The sequence below is a fragment of the Scylla paramamosain genome, chromosome 25 (genome assembly GCF_035594125.1).
Source record: "Scylla paramamosain isolate STU-SP2022 chromosome 25, ASM3559412v1, whole genome shotgun sequence".
Classification (NCBI taxonomy): domain Eukaryota; kingdom Metazoa; phylum Arthropoda; class Malacostraca; order Decapoda; family Portunidae; genus Scylla; species Scylla paramamosain.
In genome coordinates this window covers 21,742,784-21,763,494 of record NC_087175.1, presented here as the reverse complement: position 1 = coordinate 21,763,494, position 20,711 = coordinate 21,742,784, and the positions used below count along the sequence as shown (strand labels likewise).

The window sequence follows — 20,711 nt, the reverse complement described above, 5'->3', positions numbered from 1 at the left end:
AAGACAGTCAGTTAGAGGAGAGGAGTTGATGAGACGAAAAGCTTTTGATTCCACCCTGTCTAGAAGAGCAGTATGAGTGGAACACCCCCAGACATGTGAAGCATACTCCATACATGGACGGATAAGGTCCTTGTACAGAGTTAGCAGCTGGGGGGGGTGGTGAGAAGAACTGGCGGAGACGTCTCAGAACACCTAACTTCATAGAAGCTGCTTTAGTTAGAAATGAGATGTGAAGTTTCCAGTTCAGATTATAAGTAAAGGACAGACCGAGGATGTTCAGTGTAGAAGAGGGGGACAGTTGAGTGTCATTGAAGAAGAGGGGATAGTTGTCTGGAAGGTTGTGTCGAGTTGATAGATGGAGGAATTGAGTTTTTGAGGCATTGAACAATACCAAGTTTGCTCTGTCCCAATCACAAATTTTAGAAAGATCAGAAGTCAAGCGTTCTGTGGCTTCCCTGCGTGATATGTTTACTTCCTGAAGGGTTGGACGTCTATGAAAAGACGTGGAAAAGTGCAGGGTGGTATCATCAGCATAGGAGTGGATAGGACAAGAAGTTTGGTTTAGAAGATCATTAATGAATAATGAGAAGAAAGTGGGTGACAGGACAGAACCCTGAGAAACACCAATGAAAATGAGAATAAAGTAGGAGGGAACAGTAAAGGGGCTACTGTCATTTGCCTCAGACACCCGAGTTTATGTGAGGAAAAGAAGATGAGGTTTAGAAGAGGAAAGGTGGTGTTGTACAGATTGAAAATTAGATCTTAGACCGCGAATGTTGCACAAGTTAATGAAGAAAAAGTTGAGGGGGTGTCAAGACACTTAGGGTCGTCGACAGAAAGGCAGACAGACCTGGGGACATTTATGGTCCCCTCCCCAGATGTTGACAGGTGAAGAATGAATGGGTCTCTCTCTCTCTCTCTCTCTCTCTGTCTGTTTGTCTCGTCATAATTTATTTCCCACTATCTCAATATTCCTCCATAGTTTAAATCCCTCCATCTCTTTTTGTCACTCTGGACTTGTCTCTCAGTACCTCTATTTTACCTAATATATCTAATTGGTAGCCATAATTTCTTGGTGTGTAGGTTATATTAAGTTTGTATCTTCAGTATCTCTCCATGTATAATCTTTAGATATCGTTATCTCTAAGTATTGCTGTGAAATTCCATAGTTTTTCATAATCTTGTTTCTGGAAATATACATTTTGTCATATCTCGATTATCATAATGGATTGTTTTTCGTAATTGAATTTATAATATTTATTCAATTAAGCTTATTTGTATATTTATTTATTTATTCGTTTATTTGTTTATTATATATTTCCCTGATATTTTTTTCTCTCTCTCGTCACAATAGATAGCATACGCGTGCAAAAATATATATTACTTTAATTTTTCATCTATATCCTCGCACCCTCTGTGAAAACCCTCTGTGGTATGCTCATAAACTTGTGACCTTCGTGGCATCTCGTGGGGTGCTCTCTTTGATCCTCTTATATTACTGCTAGACCATTCTTTTCTCCTATTCAACATTTAAATTTCCAAAGACAAAATATGCTATTATCCAGGAAATAATAAAGAAATAGAGATATCTTTAGTAAACAGCCAAAATAAGGAGTTTCAATTTATAGTAAAAAGTTTCAGATATCTTATAAGAGTGCTCTATAAATACTTGGATCCTCTTATACTGTACATTCTGTCATCTATTGTTCTTGACGTCATATGGTTTTCTCTCAGCTCTAAGTGAATGTTTTCGTACCAGTGTGCTTTCTTATTTCATCGTTCAATGTAAATGTTTTGGTACAAATAAATTAGTATATGGTGTTTATTTTCTTGAGATTTTGATCTAGTTACATGCACAATAATGCAATAAACAAGATGTATTCGTTTGAGGCAGTAGACTTGATGTACCGCGGTGAGATATTACTTGTCTTTTATATAAACATACCAAACTGTGTTAAAATATTACGAAAATCAGCAAAATCCTTGTTTTTCGTTCAAAATTTAGGTTCAGAGGCCACTGATAGACAATGTAGCTTTGAATAGATATCTTAGGCAAACCTGTGTTTTTCTGTTGATTTATTCTATTTCTGTATTGCAAAACTTTTGCAAACATTGACTCCATTTGTTTTGTATATTGGTAAACTAAAACAAGATGCAAACGGTCCAAACCTAACGCAACACAGTGCATGCCTTAATATCGTCGCTAATACTACAACATTTACAATTTATAACCAGAAACAAGGTTTTCCACAGACTGGTAGATATAATTAGATACACATTTAATCGTTGCACAATAATTTGGCAACACAAAGATAGAAATGCTTTTATTGCTAAGGAATCTATACAAAAAGATATATTTCTCGTGATGTAATGCATTTAACGGTTTTACCCCCCCAAATCACCTTCCCATCATCTCCCCGTCCTCTGACTCCTCCCCATCTCCTCATTTACCCCCCTCCCCACCAAACCCAAAGGGACCCAACCCACCCCTTCCAGTTTTTAGAGGGGGACTTCGCTTTGCGGAAATAAATTTTGCCAATATCTCTTCCGTGTGTCGAGGAACTTTGACAAAATCTGGATAAATATTTGGGCATTGATAATTTCTAAATATTTATTGTGTTTGAGCAGCGAAATGATCATGAAATGAAGTGAAATATTACGCAAATCTCGTTCAGAATGCTGGAAATTGTCACATTCAGAGCATTTCGTGACTTTGCAGGGTAAATATGCAAGATACGCTGTGGATTAGTGATTGCACATGGGTAATGCAATGGTGGCCACGTCTTGTCACCTGAACAACACCACTGCAGCGTCCGGTGCACGTGATGACAGCGTGGAGCGACATTAACACGTTCACGGCAGCCACACTTCTAACCCGACCAATAACCGTCTCTTGAAGTATCTACAGTTCTTCCATTCACTTAGTAATTGGATAGTCTGCTCTTACATGTTTCCTAATACAAAAATTAAAGTCAAACCCAGCCACTCCTCTCAACAGACATAAAAAAAAAAAAAACTAATGAACCAGGTCACTACAACAAACGCAGTGCCATGATATTACGGTTATTATTATTATTATTATTATTATTATTATTATTCACTTTTCTTGTAAATTATGGCATATGTCCTATTTTTTTTTCATTTCAGCCAAATGGTTCTTGAAAAAAAAAAAATAATAATACCCAGAGTGGCTTTACATTCTCACGGCACCGTGACTGTGGGGCCTGAGGCCACGTCTATAGTAAGCCGATGCAACGCATAGATGCAACGCAACGCATAAATAATCCATATCTAATATTTGAATTCCAATAAAAAAGTAAAAAAAGAACTGATATATTAAAGATAAATTGTGTGATGTGGCATAGTAGCAAATGGATCTCGGCCAACGCCTAAACATTCTTCCGAGAATAAAAAGAGTCCTTAATAAGGAGTCCAGGGAAGTCTATGCGTTGCTGTGGCTGGGAGTAAATGAGCCATACGTCTGCCAGTGAAAATAGGGCTGTGTGCGCACTTTGTCACATGAAACTATTATAGCTGGTCACTTAAACATACGATACTGGTGCTTGCTCAACTCATCAGTCTCAGTCAGTAACGTTGTACTGACTGGTGGAGAATACGCTACTTGGGTTTACTCCAAGGACTTCTATGTTCCTTGGCCTACTCCCTGCAGAACTCGTGCCCCTTTCTTCTTCTTCTTCTTCTTATTATTATTATTATTGTTAGTAGTAGTAGTAGTAGTATCGTTGTGACCTGTTCCACCGTGTATCGCTTCTTCCTGCAGGACCTAAGTCCTAGTCGTCATTGTAGTGCAGTTTCTCTTGAGATTTATTGTGAAATGCACCTCATACCTTCTTTCTCTGACCTGTTCCACTTTGTATCGCTTCTTAAGCCGTCCAGTCATTGCTCCTAGACCCAGAAGCTTATCTGTGCCCTCAGTGTCTCAGTGATCTGGGAAGTGTACATGATGGGAAGCTGGTACGCCTTCCTTGGGTAATGGTTTGCTGCAGACTGCTGGATAGCCTACATACGAGTATGCCGTCTGGCAAAACACGCTCTTCTCTCTAAATACGTGTGTTCATGAATGGCCTTTATGAGCATTCGGTATGATTTATTATAACTACAAAATGTCAGGGAACTGGGTTGTTCTGCAGTAAGATACTGCTGAAGTCGCTGCCGAAAGGTTGCCAGTTCGATTCCTCCACGCTGCAGAGTGACGCCCTCTTTAAACCCTGGCTTGTCACCGGTACCGTGCAGCATAGTTTGCTACTGCGCTGCATCATCTCGGCTGTATAATGCATTAAAATACTTTTCACTCAAATATGACCGATTCCTATATACGTGACAAAAATATGAACAAGCGGGGCACATTTCCTACAAGCAGTACATGCCGGCATAGGATCAATTATAATAATGATAGTATGATTTATTGTATCCCCAAGTTATTAATCATATGCAGTCCCTTAGCGATGTGTAAGTCTTATTACATCTGCCCGCTGCTCATGTGAACGTGATGCATGAAATAGCTGGAACCCACTTTCCCTATAAGTATACGTAGGATTTATTTTATTAATGTGGTTTATCTATCATATCTCCATGTTGTCAACCATATACAGTTCATTAGTAATGTACAAGTCATACAGATGACATTGTAAATATTAGCAAGCAGGACACACCTCTTTATATGAAGCGAGAATAGTATTGGTTTTATTTGCGTGTTGTTTACTTATTAGATTTCCTTGTCTTTTGTTACTTGCATACAATGCCTTCATAATAAACAATCACTTAACCTATTCAGGCAAACATGACTTCTTACTTCCCTGCAATTCCTGCAAAGTCACCACCCGCGTAACTCTTCACTTCAGAGTCACACAATAATACTCCATCACACATCACAATTCCACCTCACCACGCAACTTATTTTATTATCCTCCCTGGCGTTGACATTAGCGAGTGTAGGGCATGTGTATTAATGGGTATTGATTGTGTGGACGCATGTGGGTGTTCAACTGTCAGTGAGGAGCAACGGGCCAGTCACCAGCTGGTCCGCCACAACACAACACAACACAACAAGGGACGCGCGCTGTAGCCCAACACACCACCGCATTTCTCGCCACGTTCTGACCTCGGGTGACCTGCAGCGGCATGGGGGACCAGATAAACCAGGATGAGGTGAGTGTCTGGTCCTGATGCGGTCTTTGTGTGGTGATGGGAGGGTGAGATAAAGCCAGTCTTGGTGACTTGACGCAGTAAGTGTGTTGGGTTGTGGCCAAGAGTGTGATGAGGCTCAGGTTTTGCCCTCAGGTGGTTATTCTGATGCAAAGGGAGGAATGGGCAGCACTGAGACGATAGTTATTTAATAGTACTCTGTGTAGTGAGGAATGGTGAAACGCGAGTGAGGTGAATGTAATGACATATAATGTTTTGAAGCTATCACCAAGGACGCAGGCATCTTTGTTTACCTGCTTGATTCTTGTTTTGTTTGTCAAAGGGACAAGTTTTTATGTGCAATGTAGCAGTTATTTGTAGGTGCAATGTGTGGGGAGGTGGAAGTGAGGTGGCTGCTGGGGAATGTTTTGGTGTTCAGATGCTCAAGGACGCAGGTGTCTTTGTCTTACCTGTCTATTTATCTTTCTATATATGTCTGTATTTGAACTAGTTGGGGGATTGTGGAAATTATTTTAACCAACTAATTTTGGCACAGTTTCTAGTTAAAATGTAATGGCTTTTTAAAATTTGTGATCTACACAGGAAAGGGATTGTGAAATTAAAGAACTGCATTAACCTAACTTACTTTCAGAGGAAAATGGTAATGTTATTTTGATATTAACCTACTTGGATTTTGTATTTCCATTTTTACATACATGGTAGGAAAACTGAAATCACTGAAAATAATGTTTGAGTCTTGAGGTGGCCCAGGATGCGCATGTGTGTATTTATTTGTCTGTCTCATAAGAATGACTTGTTAAGGTTTATGTGCCAATAATCTGACCATGCAGTGTGTAGTGAGTGATGGTGAATGACAAGGAGGAGGCAGTAGACACCTGCCGAAACGATAATTACTCCCAGTGAGGTCTAAAGCACTGTTCAGGGGGTGCTGTGAACTTATCATTAAACCCAGCTGTGACCTCACTGAACGTTTCCCTTTGTGTCTCACAACACAAGGGGGCAGTCACAGCCTGCCCTCTAAAGACAACTCTCTTCCTCCACACAAAACTACAAGCACCTAATAACACACACACACCCTTCACTCAAAAATTTTAAAATCATCATGGCGACTCCTACACCAGCCTCGGAGTCCCCATCTGGGGAGGGGACCATAAATGTCCCCAGGTCGGACTGCCTTTCTGTCGACGACCTCCCTCTCCTCCACCCTCTGACTACTTCATGCCACGTATTAAAATTCTTCGCAATGATGTTTTCCATGCCCTCACTGGCCTAAACCCTCGGAAGGCTTATGGACCTGATGGGGTCCCTCCTATTGTTCTCCGAAACTGTGCCTCCATGCTTGCACCTTGCCTAGTCAAACTCTTTCAGCTCTGTCTGTCAACATCTACCTTTCCTTCTTGCTGGAAGTTTGCCTACATTCAACCTGTTCCTAAAAAGGGTGACTGTTCTAATCCCTCAAACTACCGTCCTATTGCTTTAATTTCCTGCCTATCTAAGGTTTTTGAATCTATCCTCAACAGGAAGATTCTTAAACATCTATCACTTGACAACCTTCTATCTGATCGCCAGTATGGGTTCCGTCAAGGCCGCTCAACTGGTGATCTTCTGGCTTTCCTTACTGAGTCTTGGTCATTCTCTTTTAGAGATTTTGGTGAAACTTTTGCTGTTGCCTTGGACATATCAAAAGCTTTTGATAGAGTCTGGCACAAAGCTTTCATTTACAAACTACCCTCCTACGGTTTCTATCCTTCTCTCTGTAACTTCATCTCAAGTTTCCTTTCTGACCGTTCTATTGCTGCTGTGGTAGACGGTCACTGTTCTTCTCCTAAATCTATTAACAGTGGTGTTCCTCAGGGTTCTGTCCTGTCACCCACTCTCTTCTTATTATTCATTAATGATCTTCTAAACCAAACTTCTTGTCCTATCCACTCCTACGCTGATGATACCACCCTGCACTTTTCCACGTCTTTTCATAGACGTCCAACCCTTCAGGAGGTAAACATATCACTCAGGGAAGCCACAGAATGCCTGACTTCTGATCTTTCTAAAATTTGTGATTGGGGCAGAGCAAACTTGGTATTGTTCAATGCCTCAAAAACTCAATTCCTCCATCTATCAACTCGACACAACCTTCCAGACAACTATCCCCTCTTCTTCAATGACACTCAACTGTCCCCCTCTTCTACACTGAACATGCTCAGTCTGTCCTTTACTTATAATCTGAACTGGAAACTTCACATCTCATCTCTAGCTAAAACAGTTTCTATGAAGTTAGGTGTCCTGAGACGTCTCCGCCAGTTTTTCTCACCCCGCCAGCTGCTAACTCTGTGCAAGGGCCTTATCCGTCCATGTATGGAGTATGCTTCACATGTCTGGGGGGGTTCCACTCATACTGCTCTTCTAGACAGGGTGGAATCAAAAGCTTTTCGTCTCATCAACTCCTCTCCTCTAACTGACTGTCTTCAGCCTCTCTCTCACCGCCGCAATGTTGCATATCTAGGTGTCTTCTACCGCTATTTTCATGCTAACTGCTCTTCTGATCTTGCTAACTGCATGCCTCCCCTCCTTCCGCAGCCTCGCTGCACAAGACTTTCTTCTTTCTCTCACCCCTATTCTGTCCACCTCTCTAACGCAAGAGTTAACCAGTATTCTCAGTCATTCATCCCTTTCTCTGGTAAACTCTGGAACTCCCTGCCTGCTTCTGTATTTCCACCTTCCTATGACTTGAATTCCTTCAAGAGGGAGGTTTCAAGACACTTATCCACCAATTTTTGACCACTGCTTTGACCCTTTTATGGGACTGGCATTTCAGTGGGCATTTTTTTTAATTAGATTTTTGTTGCCCTTGGCCAGTGTCCTTCCTACATTAAAAAAAAAAAAAAAATGACATGAGTTAGCAAAGAACAGACTGTGCACAAGCTTTGAGTCTGGGTGAGCAAGGATGCAAATGTCTGTTTACTGACAAATTTGTTCCCACTTTTGTAGTTTCATTTTTTTAATTGTGTGGCAAGGAATGTTGAGTGGTGAGACATGAATGAGGGAGGAATGAAGTTCTGGGATAATGTTGAGATTTGATAGTAACAAGGACTCTGGTGCCAGGTGTGTTGAATACTGGGAAAAGGCACAGAGGAAAAAAAAACTAGTCATCTTATTGTTTTATAATACTACCTTAGAGAATTGAGTGCTATTTTTAATTTATCTTTATCGGTGCTGTATCGTGTGACTCGGGTGATCGTGTCCCTCCACCTCCTTTGATTTTCAGTCAAAAAGATAAGGTCTGAAGAAGGCTGTTGCTCTCTGTAATCCTTTTTTACTAACTTATGTCTTTGCCTTTTCTCCCTCTCTTCCTCTCAAACTATCCTGTGATACTCAGCAATTTTATTTTGTGTTTTCTGGCATTGTGTCATAAATTTTAGTTGTCTTTTTCTTTATTTGTTTGAGTAGTTCTCTGTTTGTGTTTGCTTGCTGTAATACTATCTGTTCTTTTTTTTTTTTAGCATTCTTTGTCCACATTCTTTGCCCTTTAGTCTATCCTCAGCCTCTTTGTTTAACAACCATGTGTGTGTTTTGAGGGCTTCCATTCTGGTTGCCACATTTTGTTTTATGTTTTGTAAGAGTATCCTCATTTACTGGAAACTTTTTGCAGTTTTAATCCTTTTCTTGATTTTGGTGATGTAGCAGCCATCTACTGTGATAATACTTCCCAGGCATCTGAAGCTGTTTACTTGTTTAATGTTTGAGCTTGTTTAAATGCAGGAATCTTATTGTTTCTTGGTTGCTATTATTGTTTTAGGGTTCTTGATGTTAATTTTCAAACCATATCATGCACTATTTCAATTAATTTCATATACTAAGTTTTATAATTCATCTTTCGTGTCCGCTATCAGCACCTTGTTGTCAGCATATTTAATAGTGTATATATTTACTCCTCCAACCTTTATGCCCACATAGCCTTGGATGAGAATTATCTCCCTATAATAGGAAAAGAGAACTGAGGAGAGCACACAGCCCTGTCCACCACTTTTGGTGTTTTCCAGTTTGATTTTATGTGGTCAGTGTCCACTGCTGCTCTCTGATTCCAGTACGAGTTTATGAACACTTAAGTCCTTGCTATCAATTTCTGTGTTCATTAGTAAATAGAAAAGTATGGCCTGCTTCTGTAAGTGGATGACAGCTCTTGTTTCACACTTAAAGATGCTGCAGAAGTATAATATAAGTATTTAAATGGGTGGTGAGAGTTCAGTAGTGGAGATATAACTAAGGTTCTTTAGTTCTGGAACAGCTTTAAGCTAGACAAAATCAACCTTAAGGAGACAGACAAAAAATGGCTCATTAATAGAGTTGTAGTTAAGTGGCACAGACTTAGCAAGAGCACAGTAAATTAGCTTCAAGAAGAGTTTGAATAAATTTGTGGGTGATGATGAATAAGTTGTAAGTGCTTAAGAGCTGCCATGTGTAAGTCAGCTGGTCTTGTATTTACCTTTATTTCTTATGTTTGTTTACATAGATGAAGCAAGTTGATTGTTTAAGCATCATGCTGTTACATAAGAATAGAGAGAAAGGATTGTGGGGGAATAAAGGGAAAGGAAGGTTGGTGAGATAAAGGGAGGTAAGAGACTGGGAGGAAAAACATTGCTATTGATGATACTGACTGACACACAGGGCATTATCGTTGCAGAAATACTTCCACAACACAATACAATTTTTAGTCATTAGAACGTAAGAACATGAGAACATAAGAAACGAGGGAAGCTGCAAGAAGCAACCAGGCTTACGCGTGGCAGTTCCTGTATGAAATATACCTACCTATTTCCACCTATCATCCCCATCAATAAACCAATCTGATCTTCCCTTAAAGCTCCCTAATGTCCTAGCACTAACATGATTACTGAGTCCGTTGTGATTTGCTGCAATTGTAATATATAGTGCAAAAAATAAAGATCACCAATAATCAAAGTTGCTGCCTGCAGAATCTCTGAGGACCTTGTCACTGGCAATATGCTACATGTTATACATAGAAAGCCAGGACGGTAGCAAATAGTAATACCTTGGAACTTATAAGAAAATTAATGATTGGTAAAAAGCAACTGTTCTGCAGGTGATTACAGTGGAAGGGAAAGAACCAGTTATTATGTATGTGACTATCATTCTCAGATGTAAACCCAACGTAAGACCCCCTGTACTGGCTCCTTATACTGAAAAACTGCCTGCATATATGTTATAAGTGGTATATTTTTGTGACTGTTATTTTGCTTTATTACTGTGCTTTGTTAAGCTATACCAATTATTTTGATTTGATACTGTATGTTTGTGAAGCACTGCCACCACATCACTAAATGTATTTGGACAACGCAGTGCACTGTACTACTTCTAGCACATCGCACTGCCAACACCATGACACTCCACACAATTCAGATATATAGCATAGTAGCCTACACCACACTGAATTACCACTATCACATTACACTACCAACCACACCACACTAAGAACCACATTCTGAAACACTTCAACACTGCACCTCCACTACATTCAAAAGTCTCTAGTTGAAGTGATACTGGAGGTATTTCTACAGTTCAAGTGGCAGATTAACAAGATTTCTACTTTATTCAGATAGATAACTTTGTCAATTCATTGTAGAATACAGAAAGTGAAATTCTTTGTCTGGGCCTCCACAATACAATAAGTGAGTAAAAAAGGAAGACTATTACATAAAATCACAGTTGGACATACTAATACACATTATTACACTGTTTTGAAATGGTTAAAAAGTATGATTCTTCTTGACACATAGGATCTCCTGTACCTATCTGAGCACTGTGTAAATAGAGCTAATCTTTTACCAGACCTTAAAAGTACATAGCAGGTGTGTAGTGGGTGGGTTTCATCTTGCATGATTAACAGGAGCACCCTTGGGAACCTGACCAATCACCTTTGTGGCCTTTGAAAATAATTGTGGTGAGCCTAAATCATACCACACATTACAATGTACCTCATCATTCCACCACTACTGCTCATCGCCACTCCTGTCTTGCAGATACGTAAGAAGCGGTTGGCCAAACTCGGGGCAACACCAACTGTCAGCACCAACAACAGTGAGGAGAGCACCAGCCCCCAGGTGTCTCCAAGTCCCCAGTCAGCAGGGGTAAGTATTCCTGGGGAGGAGGAGGAGGCCGATGGCTTATGAAGGACATGTTATGTTGGCATAAGCAGGCTGAGGGAGGGTGGGAGGGCCAGGACAAGTTAAGAGTGATGTGATTGGAATGAGGCAGCTAAAGAGTTAAGGCAGCATGGTAAGGGAATGTAGATTGAAAACTCTTTATCTATAATTCTGAAGTCTGGAAACAATAAAATCTGCAAGTTTTTAAATGACCTGCATATATCTGTCCATGTTTTCATATCAGTATTACACAAAAGCAGTAGGTTAAAAGTAGAAGTGCTGAAGTAATATTAAAGTTAGCTTGGGTCAGACCTCATCTAGAGTCATGCTGTTTACTTTTGGTTCCCATATTACTGGAAGAACATAGGTATGGTAGTCAGTACTGAGGTGAATGACTGAAAATATGCTGGGAATGTGAAATCTTTCTTAGAAAAGGAGATTGAAGGTTCTAAAGTTACATTTTGTTAGGAAAGCACTGATTAAGAGGGAAAGCTTTTAAAGTTACATTTTGTTAGGGAAGCACTGATTAAGAAGGAATCTAAAAGAGGTAGTAAAGTGGCATAAAGGATATAACAAGGGTAAAATGGATTCCTTAGGGTTAATAGTTGGGATAGGAGTAGAAGTGAAATGTTCAAGCTTCATAATTAGATTTAAAAAGAATGAGAATAGTTGGTCCTCCAGTGGAGAGGCAGATGACTGGAGTAGACTTTAATCAGGTTGTTGGGGCAGAGTCTTTAGATGGCTTTTAAAAGATTAGCCATTAAGTGACAGGTGATAAGTAGATCTACTGAGTACATTTTTATACAGAGACTGCCACACATAAGCCTACTTCTTGTTGTTTGCTTGATATTGTTGCTGCTGAAATTGAAAAGATAACCTTATCTTCACAGCTAATATTAACGTATTTAGTTATGGATTGGAGATGAGCTGTGGGGAGTAATATGTCATATCTCAGGATCATAATGTCTTGTTCATCTTTGTGAGAAAAAAAACTTACCAAGCATCACCAGTATATGTTGTTTTAAAGTTACTTTCCTTTAGTTTTTTATCTATTTGCAAAACAAGATGTAATATGTATTTTTGGTGCTTAGAGATGTTTGCTAATGTAATAGTATTATAAGAATGTTAATAAAAATATTGAAATTGATTTTGGTTCTACAAATGGCATTTTGAAAACTAGTAATCAATTAATGTCAAATAAAAGTAACATTCCCTTTAGAGATTAATGTTCACTGGCTGGCAGGATCATTACTGCTTGGTGATTGGCTTAAGGAATATGGTAGATAGTGTGATTGGTTCCCATATGGGTGAGTTAGCCTTTGCCAGAGTGAAAACTCCGAGGGAACCTGGAGGGAACATGACATCACTAAAACACCATTACTTCCAGTCCTAATTTCAGCCATGATAAAAGTGAATTCACCCTCCAGCTATTGTCTTATGGTCTAACAATATTTGCTGAATTTTTTTTCTTATGAGAAACATAATTTTTGGTCAGATGGTAGGTTTCTCTTTTCTTTTTTTAATAGATGCTTCATATGTGTATTTTCACTATATTGCAAAGTATTACCCATTTAACCCCTAAAGGGCGGGTGGCGTCTGTAGTTAATGCAATGTAGCTGGCATCTATAGTTGACCTGCATTTTGCAGACTTAATTTCAAATTTCCACGCGAATTTTTGAGCCTGTGAACATCGTTCCCTCACAATGATGTCTCCCTCTGAGCTTGAGTGTCCTGTGAACCATAGTGATGGCTATAGGGAAAATAATCATTCCTCTTCATCTGATTCCTGGGACAAGGTTAAGTGGCCAGTGACTTCCACCCCACATGAAAGCAAATTTGCTCCAAAACAACCTCTTAGTTAATATACTATTGGGAGAGAGTTAGAAGTTCATCTCTCAAGTCTCGAATGTGGTTTTATTGGGAGAAAATAAAACATCAATAGAGTGTTTCACTCATATACATCTTCTCAGTCTTGACAATTACATTTTTTTTCTCTTGCATGTTATAAGTGACTGACAGCAATTCTACTTCCTTTAGTGAGTCTACAAAATTATAGATTTAGGCATTCATGTGAGTTAGTGACTGAGAGATACTGGTGAGGGAAGCAGATAAAGTAGGCTTGGGCCACCCTGCTGGGGCCCAGCTGGGCCGTCACATGGCACACAGCCATCCAAACACAGGCTGATAAAGCGCTGAAAGGTACTCACTTTACCACTTTACCACAGAGACACCACATCACCTAGAGAGTTCAGGTTTGCAGGAGATTGAAGAGGAAGGATTCATAAGTGTGATGCTGTTACATTTTAAGCAGTTGGTCATAGCAGAGTTGGGACATTGTCGATGGAATATGACCTGTTTTTCCGGAATTGTCAAAACTGTCCCAGCTGGGAGGGATGTCCATGAGCATCGTCCCCATCTGTTAGAAGTTAAATGCATAGGTAGGCGTTATTGCGATAATTTGTAATGATGATAGCATTGGGTTATCAGTTATCCGATGATTATTTTCCCATGTTATCAATTCATCAGTATCGCCAATACTTTTGGTTCCAAACTAGTGGTAATCAATAATTCTAGTTTTTGGAACATGAGTATGTTGATGTTTTTAACTTTCAAAAGCAAATGTAGTTGTTTTACTTAAAATAATACTTTTTTCATTAGTGAAGAGACAGGATAAACATTGAATTTGAATTTTTTCTAAGATTTTTCTTAGTTTTCTAATATAAAGATAAAAGTAAAGATTTGGATTCATTAAATTTTTTGCTTAAAATATCAATATAATTATTGCTAGTATCGGAGTTTTGGATTTATAAATCTGTCAGTTATCGGTTATTGGTCAATAAGTTTATTCCCAGTTATAAGTTATTGGTTATCACTATCAGGTTAACGGTCATTGTGAAATTTTTGTTATTTTGCCCAGCTGTGGTTAAATGAAAGACTGGCAAACTTAAACCATTAGTTCAATTGGTAAAAGGTTGTTTTAAAGGCCAGCATGAGGAAGAAGGGTGTGTTGTTATATTTGTATTACACTGGCTGGGTGAGTTATCAGCATATGGTTATAAGGTTAATAGCAGTGTGGTAATATTTCTATTGCTTCATTAGTAAGGATCAGGTTACATGAACATCTAGCTGGTGGACAAAAAATTATTGGTCCTATGTGAGGGACAAGTGAGTATCAACTTAATTCATCTCCCACAGAGTCTTCAGCTGTGCACGGCAACCCCTGTGTCCTGTCTCCTTCCCTCCCCCACCAAAAGGCAGCCACCACCCTCACCACTTGATATTACACCATGCAAGCAAGGTATGTCATATGTTGTGTAGCAAGATTATAGTTTAGACTGTTGCAGTATGTGTCTGCATGTGCATTTACCAAGTTCTATGCTAGGATTAAGGGAACTGGGAACTCTATTCTCTTTAATTTTCTTTCCACAATGAAGTGATATCCTGTCTGAGCTACTTTCATTTGAGGGGGATCTCAGCCAGGTGTGTAGCTAGATTCATGTCACTGCAATGTTCAGAGTCAGAGTTGCATGGTAAATACACTAATAGCTTGACTCAGCAACTTCACTTGTATTGCAACAGTTAGTGATTCTAAAACCAAGTTACATCTCCAGGGTTAATAGGACTAAGTGGGGTAATAAGAGCAGTGTCTCAGATGTTATGCAACTTTTCAATTTGTGAATTTTGGGTGATCCTCCTTGACTTATTACTGCCTCCACTGACAATGTAGACTGCAAAATATACATTAAATAACCATGGCTTGAGTTTTTTTTTAATTGGAACTGCATCATTTGGATTAGATTGCTACTTGAATAACTGTGTACTTTTTTATATTTTTTTTATCATGTATATCGGATTTGTGTCTACCAGGGACTAAGTGTACTTTTATTTGTCCTATTGAAATATCTCCTTTCTCATATTTTGTTTCATAACTTCTTAAACATCTTACCTCACTCTGTCTCTGCAATAGTAAATCTTTTTTGTCTAATTCTTCAATCTTGATTTGTATGTGTTGATGTGCCCCCATATTTCCCCAATATGAAGTGCGATAACTTGCATGTTCTGTGCAGGTGTGGAGCCGATGGAGGTGGACAGCAAGACAGGAGAGTTGGGAGGTGATGTGGAGAACAGCTCGCATTATCGCAATGACAACAAGAGACAGAGGGTGAGTGACAGACACACCTTGCTTGGCATGTCTGATATCATTTAGGAATTTGATTCTGACTACTGGTTTTCTCAGTTTTGTTTGCTTATATCATATATATATATATATATATATATATATATATATATATATATATATATATATATATATATATATATATATATATATATATATACAGCATATCTGCCAGCATATTAGACACACCTCTGCATAAGACACACCCCTATTTTACAAGGATGTTTTGTGAAAATTTTTTTTATTATGTTTCATCATAATGTTACTAAAAAAAAATGTAGTGTTTGTGTGTGTTTGTGTGTGTGTGTGTGTGTTTGTGTGTTTTATGTAATAGGACCACTGGCCAATGGTAACAAAAATTTTAATAAAAAGAAAAGCCCACGTAATGCCAGTTCCCATAGAGATGTCAGATAGAATAATAAAAAAAAGAAAGAAAAAGAGGATAAGTGTCTTGAAATTTCCCTCTTGAAAGAGTTGAAGTCATAAGAAGGAGGAAATACAGAAGCAGGCTGGGAGTTCCAAAGTATATCAGGAACTCCCAGCCTGAATGACTGAGAATACTGGTGAGCTCTTCCATTAGATAGGTGGACAGAATAGTGGTGAAAGATTGAGAATACTGCTTAACTCGTGCATTAGAGAGGTGGACAGAACAAGGATGAGAGAAGAAGAAAGTCTTGTGTAGCCAGCCTGCAGGAGGAGGGGAGGCATGCAGTTAGCCACATCAGAGGAGCAGTTAGCATGAAAATAACAGAAGATAGCAAGAGATGCAACAGTGTGGTGATGAGAGAGAGGCTGAAGACAATCAGTTAGAGCAGTGGTTCTCAAACTTTTTCATGAGTGACCCTATTTGGAACATTTCATTCCTTTGCAACCCAGAGTAAAGTAAAGAGAAAGAAAATGTACAATGATATATGAGGCGCGCGGTGCAACAACGACGTAACCGTGAAATTTTCCATTTCTCGGTTACGTCGTTGTTGCACCGCGCGCCTCATATACACTTTATTTTGGAAAAAAATAAATAATGTGTACAGCTTGTGTACAGCAGTCAGAGACACCATTACGTGGGGCCCAGGAGGAGGGAGGTGGGGGGAAGATGAACATACATAACAAAAGTAATTTGTGGTTAAAGAAGAATAATTCAATTAAGTAACTGAAATACACTGAAACACTGAAAGCATGATAATGTTCCTGTGTCCCTGCGACCCATCAAAATTGATCTCGCGACCCAACTTTGGGTCACGACCCATAGTTTGAGAACCACTGAGTTAGAGGAGAGGGGTTGATAAGACCAAAAGCTTTTGATTCCACCTTTTCTAAAATAGTGTGAGTGGAACCCCCACCCCACTACACTCAGTACACATGAAGCATGCATGGATAGATGAAGCCCTTGTACAGAGTTAGCAGTTGGGGTGGGGGGAAGGAGGGAGGGAGAAAAGCTGGCAGAGACGACACAGGACGCCTAACTTCGTAGAAGCTGCTTTAGCTGGAGATGAGATGTGAAGTTTCCAGTTTAGATTATAAGTAAAGGACAGACTGAGGATGTTCAGTGTAGAAGAGGGAGACTGTTGAGTGTCATTAAGGAAGAAGGGATAGATATCTGGAAGGTTGTGTCAACCTGGTAAATGAAAGAATTAAGTTTTTAAGGCATTGAACAATACCAAGTTTGCTCTGCCCCAATTAGAAATTCTAGAGATCAAAAGTTAAGTGTTCTGTGGCTTCCTTGCATGACCTGTTTACTTCCTGAAGGGTTGGATGTCTACAAAAAGATGTGGAAAAATGCAGGGTGGTATCATCAGTGTAGGAGTGGATAGGACAAGAAGTTTGGTTTAGAACATCATTGATGAATAATAGTAGAGATTAGTGGCAGGACAGAACCCTGAGGAACACCATTGTTAATAAATTTAGGAGAACAGTGACAGTCTACCACAGCAGCAATAGAACGGTCAGAGATGAAACTTAGATGAAGTTACAGACAGGATAGAGGCTGTAGGAAGGTAGTTTGGAAGTCAAAGGTTTGTGCCAGACTCTGTCAAAAACTTTTGATATATCTAAGGCAACAGCAAAAGTTTTACCAAAATCCCTAAAAGTGTGTGTATTTTGTCCTCACATCTAGTGTGATGCATTGCTGTCGCTGTGCAGTAGTACCATCATATCAAAAACTGTGTGTGTGTGTGTGTGTGTGTGTGTGTGTGTGTGTGTGTGTGTGTGTGTGTGTATTTTCTCTCTCTCTCTCTCTCTCTCTCTCTCTCTCTCTCTCTCTCTCTCTCTCTCTCTCTCTCTCTCTCTCTCTCTCTCTCTCTCTCTCTCTCTCTCTCTCTCTCTCTCTCTCTCTCTCTCTCTCTCTCTCTCTCTCTCTCTCTCTCTCTCTCTCTCTCTCTCTCTCTCTCTCTCTCTCTCTCTCTCTCTCTCTCTTTTGTGGCTTGTGTTGTTGACATTCAAAAAAAAAAAATGAGACTGTGTTTAGTGTTGTGCTAAAGTGTGGTGCCTGTGTCCACAGAGCGTCAGTACCAGTGAAGTGACGGAGGAGCTGCTGTGGGCCACGCTCTCCAACCTGCTGCAGAGCTCCTGGCCAGGCATGGACACTGGTGCTCCTGTTACTGTGCAGGTCAGTCCTCCAAGGTGTTGCAGGTCAAATGTAAATAAACAGGCTGATGTTTCTCAAAAAGAAAAAAAAAATACATGTACCTTTCTGCATTTATGAGCATGGGTATGTCTGCCTCCATTTTTTTTTCTATACATAGAATCACATGTAAATATTATGTTAAAATTATTTGGGGAGATGCAGGAAGATGTGATAAAAAAGTGTATGTGTAATCATGCAATTTTATTTGTTTGTGTGAATTTAAGTAATACATAATACACGTTAAAATGTATGGTATCTCAGAGCACTCAGGCCACTCCTGGGTCAGCCATGTTGGTGAACTGAGTAGTACTTGGGGACACAAGGCATTACAACAGTATTACACAGTGGCAGACAAGCAGAAATTAGTTTTAATTCCTTTGATACAAGTGTCCATTGTCAGGATCAGTTCAGAATTCAGCACTCCGGTTCTGAGCAAAAGGAATCAGAATATTAACTTTAAAATGCTCCCTGTGATGCTCAAGATTGTGGCGAGTCATGCACACCTACACTAGCATCTCTGGTGACCCACTCACTTTTATGTTCAATTATCTTTCCTTTTTCATCCAATCTATTTTACCCTTCATACATTTTGTTTTTCTTTCCCCTTGCTTCACTGTCCAAACAACCAAACAACCATACACACCTGCATTAACATCTCTGGTGGTCCACACACAGGTGACGGCAGCAACCAGCCAGCAGGAGGTGACGTCACAAGTGTTGGTGGAAGTGGTGGAGCGGCTCTGTGGGGGAGAGGTGCCATCTGGCCTGTTGGACCTTGGCACCAACCCATCAGACTCACCGGAACTCAGTGCCTCACCCACTGGTATGGACAGGAGGGAGAGCGAGTTTTATAAAAATTAACTTAAAACCCTTAAAATCCCAGCAGTGATGTGCATAACATTTTAATTTAGAAGTTCGCAGAAAGGTATCATAGAGATTAAGGTTGAAGAATAATATATGGTGTCTTCAAATAAATATCATTGTAAATTGTATAGGAAAATTTGAGAAAATTCCTGTATAATATGACAGGTGGAGGAAAGAATTCATGGTGCAATATGTTTTTAAAAAGTTTTCCTTTGAAATTTTTATATGGGAGAAACAGCTACATATAAGATAGGTTACTAATGTATATTCACTTTGTGTGTGTGTGTGTGTGTGTGTGTGTGTGAGAGCAGGGAGCAGCAGCACAATAGACCTATCAAGTATTGTCAAGCCAAGCCAGACGCCCCAAGCTGCTGCTCTCTCTTATATCATTCAGACATATGCACGGTGCAACAGTGAGGAGAAGACACACCCCAAGGTAATGTGCACTGTAGTAATTGCAGTAGTAGTAGTAGTAGTAGTAGCATTAATCACAGCTTTACAATAAAATAATTTCACAGATGCCAATATGGTTAAAACAAGACAAATTCATATTCCTTCTGCAGTGCATGAGAATGAAAATATCATGAAGAATATGCAATACCAACATGTTTTAATTCCACAGTAACCCTGATAGAAGTATTTCCTAAAAAACAGCTAAAATTATCTTTTGTCATATTAACACAGATTTTAGCATACAAACACACCTACACATACACACTGCCTGTGCTGTTTCACTTCTATTACTCCACACATCTTGAGTAAGTAAGTGCCATGCCACATTCCACACTGTCTCTCTGCATCCTTCCTTTCACACCCCTGCCATTCAAACTTTCCTTTCAAAACCATTACCACACCACTTCCCACATTTACCTAACATATCAATATTCTTATAGCCTAACTTAACCAAGAAACATGTGCTACCATTCTAGTGACATTTCTAAACAGCGTGATTATTAGCCAGTGTTGTCTCGCTCTGAATGATCTTTCCTCACGACAGCCTATGCCTATATCAGAAAAAATATTCTTATATCTCATAGTATTTGTGTGTATCTGAAAACATAGTCCTGTCCAACTTATTATTAAAGGGATTATTAGGAGGTATAACAAAGATGTTGCAAGCAAAATTCCCAGGATCAGTAATCAGGATAGAAGAAGAAATAATTGGTTCAAGCCTGAAAAGTTAGATTTAAAAAAGAGATAAGAAAGAATTGGTTCTGAAATAGAGTGGTAGATGAATAGAATGGACTCAGTAATCAGGTTGTTAATGTTGTGTCATGAGGGAGCTTCAAAAGATTAGACAAATTTATGGATGGCTATAATATGTGTAAAGAGGTACGTATATTTCATGCAGGGACCGCCATGCATAGACCTGAAGGTTTCTTGGAGTTTTCTTTATTTTCTAATCTAATGTTCTTATTATCTTTCCTTGTGTTCTCAGAGAAGCAACTCCCCACCAATGCTGAGTATGCTGAGGAATGTGAGGACACAGTGCATAGCTCACACCAGTCTCCTTCTCTCAGGTAATGGAATGATCTCACATCACAAGTCTAGCCATGTATTCATATATTCACTCAGTTCATATCTAATCCTTTTAAATGAAGATTATAAGAAATATAAATTTTTAAACAACCAAAAAGTCACACTAAGCACAACCTCAAATATTTGTGATTGTTTTTAATTGTGAAAAGTGGAATAATCCAACACTTTTCTCATCTTTTGCTTT

General features: G+C 39.3%; 1 protein-coding gene across 1 annotated transcript in view; it reads left to right on the top strand.

The window, feature by feature from the left end:
* Window positions 1–5,008: 5,008 nt before the first annotated feature.
* The window catches only part of LOC135113351 (ubiquitin conjugation factor E4 B-like), a 38,481-nt gene continuing 22,778 nt past the window's right edge, over window positions 5,009–20,711 (top strand). The window contains exons 1-8 of the mRNA XM_064028605.1: window positions 5,009–5,169; window positions 11,202–11,309; window positions 14,520–14,622; window positions 15,392–15,486; window positions 17,999–18,106; window positions 18,800–18,947; window positions 19,300–19,424; window positions 20,427–20,508. Coding sequence (XP_063884675.1) covers window positions 5,143–5,169; window positions 11,202–11,309; window positions 14,520–14,622; window positions 15,392–15,486; window positions 17,999–18,106; window positions 18,800–18,947; window positions 19,300–19,424; window positions 20,427–20,508 — 796 coding nt within the window. The 5' untranslated portion in view covers window positions 5,009–5,142. The remainder of the gene's footprint in view (window positions 5,170–11,201; window positions 11,310–14,519; window positions 14,623–15,391; window positions 15,487–17,998; window positions 18,107–18,799; window positions 18,948–19,299; window positions 19,425–20,426; window positions 20,509–20,711) is intronic.